Raw genomic sequence first — 14,146 nt, forward strand, 5'->3', positions numbered from 1 at the left:
ACACACGCGGCTCCGCTCCGTACACCTCGTACACACGCGGCTCCGCTCCGTACACCTCGTACACACGCGGCTCCGCTCCGTACACCTCGTACACACGCGGCTCCGCTCCGTACACCTCGTACACGCGCGGCTACGCTCCGTACACCACGTACACGCGCGGCTCCGCTCCGTACACCTCGTACACGCGCGGCTCCGCTCCGTACACCTCGTACACGCGCGGCTCCGCTCCGTACACCTCGTACACGCGCGGCTCCGCTCCGTACACCTCGTACACACGCGGCTCCGCTCCGTACACCTCGTACACACGCGGCTCCGCTCCGTACACCTCGTACACACGCGGCTCTGCTCCGTACACCTCGTACACACGCGGCTCTGCTCCGTACACCTCGTACACACGCGGCTCCGCTCCGTACACCTCGTACACACGCGGCTCCGCTCCGTACACCTCGTACACACGCGGCTCTGCTCCGTACACCTCGTACACACGCGGCTCTGCTCCGTACACCTCGTACACACGCGGCTCTGCTCCGTACACACGCGGCTCTGCTCCGTACACCTCGTACACACGCGGCTCTGCTCCGTACACCTCGTACACACGCGGCTCTGCTCCGTACACCTCGTACACACGCGGCTCTGCTCCGTACACCTCGTACACACGCGGCTCTGCTCCGTACACCTCGTACACACGCGGCTCTGCTCCGTACACCTCGTACACACGCGGCTCTGCTCCGTACACCTCGTACACACGCGGCTCTGCTCCGTACACCTCGTACACACGCGGCTCCGCTCCGTACACCTCGTACACACGCGGCTCCGCTCCGTACACCTCGTACACACGCGGCTCCGCTCCGTACACCTCGTACACACGCGGCTCCGCTCCGTACACCTCGTACACACGCGGCTCCGCTCCGTACACCTCGTACACACGCGGCTCCGCTCCGTACACCTCGTACACACGCGGCTACGCTCCGTACACCTCGTACACACGCGGCTCCGCTCCGTACACCTCGTACACGCGCGGCTCCGCTCCGTACACCTCGTACACGCGCGGCTCCGCTCCGTACACCTCGTACACGCGCGGCTCCGCTCCGTACACCTCGTACACGCGCGGCTCCGCTCCGTACACCTCGTACACACGCAGCTCCGCTCCGTACACCTCGTACACACGCGGCTCTGCTCCGTACACCTCGTACACACGCGGCTCTGCTCCGTACACCTCGTACACACGCGGCTCTGCTCCGTACACCTCGTACACGCGGCTCTGCTCCGTACGCCTCGTACACACGCGGCTCCGCTCCGTACACCTCGTACACACGCGGCTCCGCTCCGTACACCTCGTACACACGCGGCTCCGCTCCGTACACCTCGTACACACGCGGCTCCGCTCCGTACACCTCGTACACACGCGGCTCCGCTCCGTACACCTCGTACACACGCGGCTCTGCTCCGTACACCTCGTACACACGCGGCTCTGCTCCGTACACCTCGTACACACGCGGCTCTGCTCCGTACACCTCGTACACACGCGGCTCTGCTCCGTACGCCTCGTACACACGCGGCTCTGCTCCGTACACCTCGTACACACGCGGCTCTGCTACATCCACACTGTAAACCCCTCCTGACCCCACACATAAACTTCAGCTCATCCAGCACCATGACAACCAGCACAGCAGAGTCCTGCATCCACTGAGGCCCCTGATCATGTGACCACTGACTCCTCCCCTCCTGTGACCTCATCACAGCTCCTGTACGCACAGAGCAGCCATATATGTGGTGGCGGCTCTGCAGGTGGAGGTATGTGGAGACCCCATTACTGGGCGTAGGGGGCATTAACCCCTTCAGCACCGAGACTCTTTTGGGGTCTTGTGTTGCCCCTTTATAAGAATCATAAGGTTTTTGTTCTGTTTCCTGTAATAGATACATACGACCCAACTATGGAGACAGGAAGGGGGGAAACGTATTGTTCTCATAGTACAGGACCCCTTTACTGGCCCCACAGTGTAATGCCCCCATTATGCCCCTTATGCAGAATGTATGATGCCCCCACAGTGTAATGCCCCCATTATGCCCCTTATGCAGGATGTATGATGCCCCCACAGTGTAATGCCCCCACTATGCCCCTTATGCAGTATGTATGATGCCCCCCACACAGTGTAATGCCCCATTATGCCCCTTATGCAGTATGTATGATGCCCCCACAGTGTAATGCCCCCATTATGCCCCTTATGCAGTATGTATGATGCCCCCACACAGTGTAATGCCCCAATTATGCCCCTTATGCAGGATGTATGGTGCCCCCACACAGTGTAATGCCCCCATTATGCCCCTTATGCAGGATGTATGATGCCCCCATTATGACCCTTATGCAGGATGTATGATGCCCCACACAGTGTAATGCCCCCATTATGCCCCTTATGCAGGATGTATGATGCCCCCATTATGACCCTTATGCAGGATGTATGATGCCCCCACACAGTGTAATGCCCCCATTATGCCCCTTATGCCGGATGTATGATGCCCCTACACAGTGTAATGCCCCCATTATGCCCCTCATGCTGGATGTATGATGCCCCCCACAGTGTAATGCCCCCATTATACCCCTTATGCAGGATGTATGATGCCCCCACACAGTGTAATGTCCCCATTATGCCCCTTATGCAGTATGTATGATGCCCCCACACAGTGTAATGCCCCCATTATGCCCCTCATGCAGTATGTATGATGCCCCCACGCAGTGTAATGCCCCCATTATGCCCCCTATGCAGTATGTATGATGCCCCCACAGTGTAATGCCCCCATTATGCCCCTTATGCAGTATGTATGATGCCCCCACAGTGTAATGCCCCCATTATGCCCCTTATGCAGGATGTATGATGCCCCCACAGTGTAATGCCCCCATTATGCCCCTCATGCTGGATGTATGATGCCCCCCACAGTGTAATGCCCCCATTATACCCCTTATGCAGGATGTATGATGCCCCCACACAGTGTAATGCCCCCATTATGCCCCTTATGCAGTATGTATGACGCCCCCACACAGTGTAATGCCCCCATTATGCCCCTCATGCAGGATGTATGATGCCCCCACACAGTGTAATGCCCCCATTATGCCCCTTATGCAGTATGTATGATGCCCCCACACAGTGTAATGCCCCCATTATGCCCCTTATGCAGGATGTATGATGGCCTCATTATGCCCCTTATGCAGTATGTATGATGCCCCCACACAGTGTAATGCCCCCATTATGCCCCTTATACAGTATATATGATGCCCCACACAGTGTAATGCCCCCATTATGCCCCTTATGCAGGATGTATGATGCCCCCATTATGACCCTTATGCAGGATGTGTGATGCCCCCACACAGCGTAATGCCCCCATTATGCCCCTTATGCCGGATGTATGATGCCCCTTATGCCAGATGTATGATGCCCCTACACAGTGTAATGCCCCCATTATGCCCCTCATGCTGGATGTATGATGCCCCCCACAGTGTAATGCCCCCATTATACCCCTTATGCAGGATGTATGACGCCCCCACACAGTGTAATGCCCCCATTATGCCCCTCATGCAGTATGTATGATGCCCCCACGCAGTGTAATGCCCCCATTATGCCCCTTATGCAGTATGTATGATGCCCCCACACGGTGTAATGACCCCATTATGCCCCTTATGCAGGATGTATGATGGCCCCATTATGCAGTATGTATGATGCCCCCACACAGTGTAATGCCCCCATTATGCCCCTTATGCAGTATGTATGATGCCCCCACAGTGTAATGCCCCCATTATGCCCCTTATGCAGGATGTATGATGCCCCCACAGTGTAATGCCCCCATTATGCCCCTCATGCTGGATGTATGATGCCCCCCACAGTGTAATGCCCCCATTATACCCCTTATGCAGGATGTATGATGCCCCCACACAGTGTAATGCCCCCATTATGCCCCTTATGCAGTATGTATGACGCCCCCACACAGTGTAATGCCCCCATTATGCCCCTCATGCAGGATGTATGATGCCCCCACACAGTGTAATGCCCCCATTATGCCCCTTATGCAGTATGTATGATGCCCCCACACAGTGTAATGCCCCCATTATGCCCCTTATGCAGGATGTATGATGGCCCCATTATGCCCCTTAAGCAGTATGTATGATGCCCCCACACAGTGTAATGCCCCCATTATGCCCCTTATGCAGTATGTATGATGCCCCCACAGTGTAATGCCCCTTATGCAGGATGTATGATGCCCCCACAGTGTAATGCCCCCATTATGCCCCTTATGCAGGATGTATGATGCCCCCACATTGTAATGCCCCCATTATGCCCCTTATGCTGTATGTATGATGCCCCCCACACAGTGTAATGCCCCCATTATACCCCTTATGCAGTATGTATGATGCCCCCACACAGTGTAATGCCCCCATTATGCCCCTCATGCTGGATGTATGATGCCCCCCACAGTGTAATGCCCCCATTATACCCCTTATGCAGGATGTATGATGCCCCCACACAGTGTAATGCCCCCATTATGCCGCTTATGCAGTATGTATGATGCCCCCACACAGTGTAATGCCCCCATTATGCCCCTCATGCAGTATGTATGATGCCCCCACGCTGTTTAATGACCCCATTATGCCCCTCATGCAGGATGTATGATGCCCCCACACAGTGTAATGCCCCCATTATGCCCCTTATGCAGTATGTATGATGCCCCCACACAGTGTAATGGCCCCATTATGCCCCTTATGCAGGATGTATGATGGCCCCATTATGCCCCTTATGCAGGATGTATGATGCCCTCGTACACACGCGGCTCCGCTCCGTACACCTCGTACACACGCGGCTCTGCTACATCCACACTGTAAACCCCTCCTGACCCCACACATAAACTTCAGCTCATCCAGCACCATGACAACCAGCACAGCAGAGTCCTGCATCCACTGAGGCCCCTGATCATGTGACCCCTGACTCCTCCCCCCTGTGACCTCATCACAGCTCCTGTGCGCACAGAGCAGCCATATATGTGGTGGCGGCTCTGCAGGTGGAGGTATGTGGAGACCCCATTACTGGGGCAGGGGAGACTAACCCCTTCAGCACGGAGACTCTTTTGGGGTCTTGTGTTGCCCCTTTATAAGAATCATAAGGTTTTTGTTCTGTTTCCTTTAATAGATACATACGACCCAACTATGGAGACAGGAAGAGGGAGGAAACGTATTGTTCTCATAGTACAGGACCCCTTTACTGGCCCCACAGTGTAATGTCCCCATTATGCCCCTTATGCAGGATGTATGATGCCCCCCACAGTGTAATGCCCCCATTATGCCCCTTATGCAGTATGTATGATGCCCCCACACAGTGTAATGCCCCCATTATGCCCCTCATGCTGGATGTATGATGCCCCCCACAGTGTAATGCCCCCATTATACCCCTTATGCAGGATGTATGACGCCCCCACACAGTGTAATGCCCCCATTATGCCGATTATGCAGTATGTATGATGCCCCCACACAGTGTAATGCCCCCATTATGCCCCTCATGCAGTATGTATGATGCCCCCACGCAGTTTAATGACCCCATTATGCCCCTCATGCAGGATGTATGATGCCCCCACACAGTGTAATGCCCCCAATTATGCCCCTTATGCAGTATGTATGATGCCCCCACACAGTGTAATGGCCCCATTATGCCCCTTATGCAGGATGTATGATGGCCCCATTATGCCCCTTATGCAGGATGTATGATGCCCCCACACAGTGTAATGCCCCATTATGCCCCTTATGCAGTATGTATGATGCCCCCACACAGTGTAATGTCCCCATTATGCCCCTTATGCAGGATGTATTATGCCCCCCACAGTGTAATGCCCCCATTATGCCCCTTATGCAGGATGTATGATGCCCCCACACAGTGTAATGCCCCCATTATGCCCCTTATGCAGGATGTATGATGCCCCCACAGTGTAATGCCCCCATTATGCCCCTTATACAGTATGTATGATGCCCCCACACAGTGTAATACCCCCATTATGCCCCTTATGCAGGATGTATGATGCCCCCACAGTGTAATGCCCCCATTATTCCCCTTATGCAGTATGTTTGATGCCCCCACACAGTGTAATGCCCCCATTATGCCCCTTATGCAGGATGTATGATGCCCCCACACAGTGTAATGCCCCCATTATGCCTCTTATGCAGGATGTATGATGCCCCCACACAGTGTAATGCCCCCATTATGCCCCTTATGCAGTATGTATGATGCCCCCACACAGTGTAATGCCCCCATTATGCCCCTTATGCAGGATGTATGATGCCCCCACACAGTGTAATGCCCCCATTATGCCCTGTATACAGGATGTATGATTCCCCCCCACAGTGTAATGCCCCCATTATGCCCCTTATGCAGTATGTATGATGCCCCACAGTGTAATGCCCCCATTATGCCCCTTATGCAGGATGTATGATGCCCCCATACAGTGTAATGCCCCATTATGCTCCTTATGCATGATGTATGATGCCCCCCCACACAGTGTAATGCCCCCATTATACCCCTTATGCAGGATGTATGACGCCCCCACACAGTGTAATGCCCCCATTATGCCGCTTATGCAGTATGTATGATGCCCCCACGCAGTTTAATGACCCCATTATGCCCCTCATGCAGGATGTATGATGCCCCCACACAGTGTAATGCCCCCAATTATGCCCCTTATGCAGTATGTATGATGCCCCCACACAGTGTAATGGCCCCATTATGCCCCTTATGCAGGATGTATGATGGCCCCATTATGCCCCTTATGCAGGATGTATGATGCCCCCACACAGTGTAATGCCCCATTATGCCCCTTATGCAGTATGTATGATGCCCCCACACAGTGTAATGTCCCCATTATGCCCCTTATGCAGGATGTATTATGCCCCCCACAGTGTAATGCCCCCATTATGCCCCTTATGCAGGATGTATGATGCCCCCACACAGTGTAATGCCCCCATTATGCCCCTTATGCAGGATGTATGATGCCCCCATTATGCCCCTTATGCAGGATGTGTGATGCCCCCCACACAGTGTAATGCCCCCATTATGCCCCTTATGCAGGATGTGTGATTCCCCCATTATGCCCCTTATGCAGGATGTATGATGCCCCCACGCAGTGTAATGCCCCCATTATGCCCCTTATACAGTATGTATGATGCCCCCACACAGTGTAATACCCCCATTATGCCCCTTATGCAGGATGTATGATGCCCCCACAGTGTAATGCCCCCATTATTCCCCTTATGCAGGATGTTTGATGCCCCCACACAGTTTAATGCCCCCATTATGCCCCTTATGCAGGATGTATGATGCCCCCACACAGTGTAATGCCCCATTATGCCTCTTATGCAGGATGTATGATGCCCCCACACAGTGTAATGCCCCCATTATGCCCCTTATGCAGTATGTATGATGCCCCCATTATGCCCCTTATGCAGGATGTATGATGCCCCCACACAGTGTAATGCCCCCATTATGCCCTGTATACAGGATGTATGATTCCCCCCCACAGTGTAATGCCCCCATTGTGCCCCTTATGCAGTATGTATGATGCCCCACAGTGTAATGCCCCCATTATGCCCCTTATGCAGGATGTGTGATGCCCCCATACAGTGTAATGCCCCCATTATGCTCCTTATGCATGATGTATGATGCCCCCCACACAGTGTAATGCCCCCAGTATGCCCCTTATGCAGTATGTATGATGCCCCCACACAGTGTAATGCCCCCATTATGCCCCTTATGCAGTATGTATGATGCCCCCACACAGTGTAATGCCCCCATTATGCCCCTTATGCAGTATGTATGATGCCCCCACACAGTGTAATGCCCCCATTATGCCCCTTATGCAGATTGTATGATGCCCCCCCACAGTGTAATGCCCCCATTATGCCCCTTATGCAGTATGTATGATGCCCCCCCACAGTGTAATGTCCCCATTATGCCCCTTATGCAGGATGTATGATGCCCCCACACAGTGTAATGCCCCCATTATGCCCCTTATGCAGGATGTATGATGTCCCCACACAGTCTAATGCCCCCAATATGCCCCTTATGCAGGATGTGTGATGCCCCCATTATGCCCCTTATGCAGGATTTATGATGCCCCCACACAGTGTAATGCCCCCATTATGCCGATTATGCAGTATGTATGATGCCCCCCACACAGTGTAATACCCCCATTATGCCCCTTATGCAGTATGTATGATGCCCCCACACAGTGTAATGCCCCCATTATGCCCCTTATGCAGTATGTTTGATGCCCCCACACAGTGTAATGCCCCCATGATGCCCCCACACAGTGTAATGCCCCCATTATGCCCCTTATGCAGGATGTATGATGCCCCCACACATTGTAATGCTCCCATTATGCCTCTTATGCAGGATGTATGATGCTCTCACACAGTGTAATGCCCCCATTATGCCCCTTATGCAGTATGTATGATACTCCCACACAGTGTAATGCCCCCATTATGCCCCTTATGCAGGATGTATGATGCCCCCACACAGTGTAATGCCCCCATTATGCTCCTTATACACGATGTATGATGCCCCCACACATTGTAATGCCCCCATTATGCCCCTTATGCAGTATGTATGATGCCCCACAGTGTATTGCCCCCATTATGCCCCTTATGCAGTAAGTATGATGCCCCCACACAGTGTAATGCCCCCATTATGCTCCTTATGCATGATGTATGATGCCCCCACACAGTGTAATGCCCCCATTATGCCCCTTATGCAGTATGTGTAATGCCCCCATTATGCCCCTTATGCAGTATGTATGATACCCCCCCACAGTGTAATGTCCCCATTATGCCCCTTATGCAGGATGTATGATGCCCCCACACAGTGTAATGCCCCCATTATGCCCCTTATGCAGTATGTATGATGCCCCCATTATGCCCCTTATGCAGTATGTATGATGCCCCCCCCACAGTGTAATGTCCCCATTATGCCCCTTATGCAGGATGTATGATGCCCCAATTATGCCCCTTATGCAGTATGTATGATGCCCCCATTATGCCCCTTATGCAGTATGTATGATACCCCACAGTGTAATGCCCCCATTATGCCCCTTATGCAGGATGTATGATGCCCCCACACATTGTAATGCCCCCATTATGCCCCTTATGCAGGATGTATGATGCCCACACACAGTGTAATGCCCCCATTATGCCCCTTATGCAGTATGTGTGATGCCCCCACACAGTGTAAAGCTCCCATTATGCCCCTTATGCAGGTTGTATGATGCCCCACACAGTGTAATGCCCCCATTATGCCCCTTATGCAGGATGTATGATGCCCCCACACAGTGTAATGCCCCCATTATGCCCCTTATGCAGGATGTATGATGCCCCCCACAGTGTAATGCCCCCATTATGCCCCTTATGCATTATGTATGATGCCCCCACACAGTGTAATGCCCCCATTATGCCGCTTATGCAGTATGTATGATGCCCCCACACAGTGTAAAGCCCCCATTATGCCCTTATGCAGGATGTATGATGCCCCCACACAGTGTAATGCCCCCATTTTGCCCCTTATGCAGGATGTATGATGCCCCCACACATTGTAATGCCCCCATTATGCCCCTTATGCAGGATGTATGATGCCTCCCACAGTGTAATGCCCCCATTATGCCCCTTATACAGGATGTATGATGCCCCACAGTGTAATGCCCCCATTATGCCCCTTATGCAGTATGTATGATGCGCCCACACAGTGTAATGCCCCCATTATGCTCCTTATGGAGTATGTATGATGCCCCCACACAGTGTAATGCCCCCATTATGCCCACACACAGTGTAATGCCCTCATTATGCCCCTTATGCAGGATGTATGATGCCTCCCACAGTGTAATGCCCCCATTATGCCCCTTATACAGCATGTATGATGCCCCACAGTGTAATGCCCCCATTTTGCCCCTTATGCAGGATGTATGATGCCCCCACACAGTGTAATGCCCCCATTATGCCCCTTATGGAGTATGTATGATGCCCTCACACAGTATAATGTTCCCACAGTGCCATAATCCCCCCCACACAGTATAATCAGTGGCGTAACTAGGGTCTGATTGGCCCCGGTGCAAAGATTTCGACTGACCCTTCCCTCCCACTTCATCCTGATATGTCCCCTATCGTGGTATTTATATCCCCCGTTTAATGTATAGTAAAAAAATGTTCTATAAGGCTATGTGCCGTAATCGCCGCCATTGACTTGCATTGGACCGCGTGACATCCACATCACTGCATCTGCACATGCGGATATCACACGGTTCAATGTGCGGATGGTACCCAGGTCTGGAGGAGAGGAGACCATAGAACCATAGAACCTGTTAAAAAAAAGGAATTTAAAATAAAAAAAAAAGATTCTACTTACCTTCCGATGTCCTCCCGGTGTTTTCTCCCCTCCGTCTGGTCTGCTGTATGGGTCGCGTTGTTGTGAAGGACCTGCCATGACGTTATTGAGTCATGTGACCTGTCACTCAATGACGTCATCGCAGGTCCTTCACACCACCGCGAGCCGCCCAAGACACCGGACGGAGCAGACTAAACACCGGAGTACATCGGAAGGAAAATATAATCTTTTTTTATTTTTTACCATTCTTATTCTTTTTTTTTTTTTTAACTAACTTGGTCACACTACTATCCATGCCGGTTGCATGGATTTATATAGTGTGAACAAGTTGTCAAGCACTTTTCCAAGTGATGCTAAAATCGCTTGGAAAAGTGCTTGATAACCTGCATGCAGAAATGCATGTGAAGAACGCTTGACAAACTCTTCTACCTGGCTGGAGAAATGCATGTAAAAACAGCACGCCTTTTTCCTGCCAGGGAGAAGCGGAAAAAATATGCAGCATTTCTGCATCTTGGGCACTTAGCCTTATACTTACCAGGTACGAACTTAGAAGTCATGGGACCCCATAGCAGAAGTATAATGCACAGCCCATAGTCTTCCATATAGTATAATGCACAGCCCATAGTCTTCCATATAGTATAATGCACAGCCCACAGTCCTCCATATAGTATAATGCACAGCCCATAGTCCTCAATATAGTATAATACACTCCCCATAGTCCTCCATATAGTATAATGCACAGCCCATAGTACTCCACATAGTATAATGCACAGTCCATAGTACTCCACATAGTATAATACACTCCCCATAGTACTCCATATAGTATAATGCACAGCCCATAGTCTTCCATATAGTATAATGCACAGCCCATAGTCTTCCATATAGTATAATGCACAGCCCATAGTCCTCCATATAGTATAATGCACAGCCCATAGTCCTCCATATAGTATAATGCACAGCCCATAGTCCTCCATATAGCGTAATGCACAGCCCATAGTCCTCCATATAGCGTAATGCACAGCCCATAGTCCTCCATATAGCGTAATGCACAGCCCATAGTCCTCCATATAGCGTAATGCACAGCCCATAGTCCTCCATATAGCGTAATGCACAGCCCATAGTCCTCCATATAGCGTAATGCACAGCCCATAGTCCTCCATATAGCGTAATGCACAGCCCATAGTCCTCCATATAGCGTAATGCACAGCCCATAGTCCTCCATATAGCGTAATGCACAGCCCATAGTCCTCCATATAGCGTAATGCACAGCCCATAGTCCTCCATATAGCGTAATGCACAGCCCATAGTCGTGCATGTAGCGTAATGCACAGCCCATAGTCGTGCATGTAGCGTAATGCACAGCCCATAGTCGTGCATGTAGCGTAATGCACAGCCCATAGTCGTGCATGTAGCGTAATGCACAGCCCATAGTCGTGCATGTAGCGTAATGCACAGCCCATAGTCGTGCATGTAGCGTAATGCACAGCCCATAGTCGTGCATGTAGCGTAATGCACAGCCCATAGTCGTGCATGTAGCGTAATGCACAGCCCATAGTCGTGCATGTAGCGGAATTCACAGCCCATAGTCGTGCATGTAGCGTAATGCACAGCCCATAGTCGTGCATGTAGCGTAATGCACAGCCCATAGTCGTGCATGTAGCGTAATGCACAGCCCATAGTCGTGCATGTAGCGTAATGCACAGCCCATAGTCGTGCATGTAGCGTAATGCACAGCCCATAGTCGTGCATGTAGCGTAATGCACAGCCCATAGTCGTGCATGTAGCGTAATGCACAGCCCATAGTCGTGCATGTAGCGTAATGCACAGCCCATAGTCGTGCATGTAGCGTAATGCACAGCCCATAGTCGTGCATGTAGCGTAATGCACAGCCCATAGTCGTGCATGTAGCGTAATGCACAGCCCACAGTCGTGCATGTAGCGTAATGCACAGCCCACAGTCGTGCATGTAGCGTAATGCACAGCCCACAGTCGTGCATGTAGCGTAATGCACAGCCCACAGTCGTGCATGTAGCGTAATGCACAGCCCACAGTCGTGCATGTAGCGTAATGCACAGCCCACAGTCGTGCATGTAGCGTAATGCACAGCCCACAGTCGTGCATGTAGCGTAATGCACAGCCCACAGTCGTGCATGTAGTACTATGGCCTAGGGTACCATGTACTCACTGATTTTAAAAAAAAAACAACACATTATACTCACCTTCACTCTGTCGCGCTGCATATTTTTATGGAGCTGGCAGCTGGCTTCAGCGTGCAAGCGACGGGAGCGCATGATGTCACTTCCATGCGCCTCTAGTCACGTGTACGCTGACTTCATCTGATGGCCTCTGATTGGTCGGCAGCGTGTATTGTGGCACACTGACAAGATGGGAGTGAGGTAGTAGGGGTCAATGAGGATCTAGGAGGGGCTGGGATATGCAAGGAAAGTAGGGAGCTGAGTAAGTGTAATAAATGTGCTAATAATATTAAATATCTGCTGGCAAATGCAAGAAGTCTCGCAAACAAAATGAATGAACTGGAGACTCTTATATCGGTCACAGAATACGATGTGGTGGGTATTACGGAAACCTAGCTGGATGAAAGCCATGACTGTGTGACAAACATGGAGGGATATACTACATTTTAGGATATAGTCAGCAGTGGGGTGCTGCAGTGATCTGTACTAGGACCGATTCTTTTTAACCTCTTTATTAATGACCTTGGGGATGGGATTGAGAGTAAAGTGTCAGTTTTTGCTGACGACATCAAAGTATGTAGAATATTAAAATCTGATCTTGACATTATGATATTGCAGAACGATCTGGATAAGATGACTGAATGGGCAAACACTTGGCGGATGAGGTTTAATGTAGAGTAATGCAACTAGGTCGGAGTAATTCTATTGCTGCATATACATTATATGGGAGTATACTTGGGACTATAGAACAGGAGAAGGCCTTGGGTATTCTGGGTACAAGTAAGCTGAGCAGCAGTACTTAATGTCAAGCAGCAGCCGCAAAAGCAAACAAGACTGTAGGATGTATAAAAAGATAAGGAAGGTTGAACTGGATGCACCTAGGTCTTTATTCAACCTACATTACTATGTTGGTATGAATGTGTGTCCTCGGACACACATCTAGCTGAAACAGGGGCTAGCATTGGCTAGGCCCGGTCGTAGCGGTGACTGCGGTCATTAAGCCTCTAGATAAAATACTCCCACAGTACCTACAGCATATACAGTTACAGAAAATAAAAGGGATTAACAAGAGAACTTACTACACCGATCGCAGAGACGATTCAGTTTAGCTGAAGGAGAGCACTTCAAATGGCCATTTTGTGAACGGGGTTTCCTGCATACATGATGTGTATCTCTCATACATGGGCCAGGTTGTGGGCTGGTCTCAGCACTTCATGATTTTATGGAATCCCCAACTTATGTGATAACGCCTCTCTGGATGATCGCAGAAGTTGTAGATTGACACCATATTTTCCATAAGGATTTTATTTTTACTTAGAGACCAAAAATGGCATAGCTGTTGTCAATTATGTGTCCACTGTGCATTTATGGCTCATTGGCAGAGGGGCTACAGTTATGAGAAAATATGTATCCTTTTCTCTGGCTAGCCCATGTGCTGGAAATGTATTTCTCATTAATATTGGATTTATGTATATTCCAATATTTTATATTTTCATTCGGAGACATCCTGACTGCTGAAGCTGTGCTGATGAAAGGAATGTGTATGCTGGGTGA

At 50.8% G+C, this 14,146-nt stretch overlaps 1 protein-coding gene across 2 annotated transcripts in view; it reads left to right on the plus strand.

Moving 5' to 3' along the window:
• The first annotated feature begins 1,735 nt into the window (after positions 1–1,735).
• Positions 1,736–14,146, plus strand: part of LOC141224335 (uncharacterized) — a 31,987-nt gene continuing 19,576 nt past the window's right edge. Inside the window, exon 1 of one of the 2 annotated variants that reach the window (XM_073666919.1) lies at positions 1,736–1,794. In XM_073666919.1, coding sequence (XP_073523020.1) covers positions 1,769–1,794 — 26 coding nt within the window. In that variant the 5' untranslated portion in view covers positions 1,736–1,768. Of the gene's footprint in view, positions 1,795–4,990; positions 5,053–14,146 lie in introns of those variants that run through there. The other variant, XM_073666918.1, reaches the window with a different exon arrangement.

Source organism: Phyllobates terribilis, unplaced genomic scaffold (assembly GCF_046119375.1).
Source record: "Phyllobates terribilis strain yellow unplaced genomic scaffold, ASM4611937v1 Scaffold_391__1_contigs__length_1789467, whole genome shotgun sequence".
Lineage (NCBI taxonomy): Eukaryota > Metazoa > Chordata > Amphibia > Anura > Dendrobatidae > Phyllobates > Phyllobates terribilis.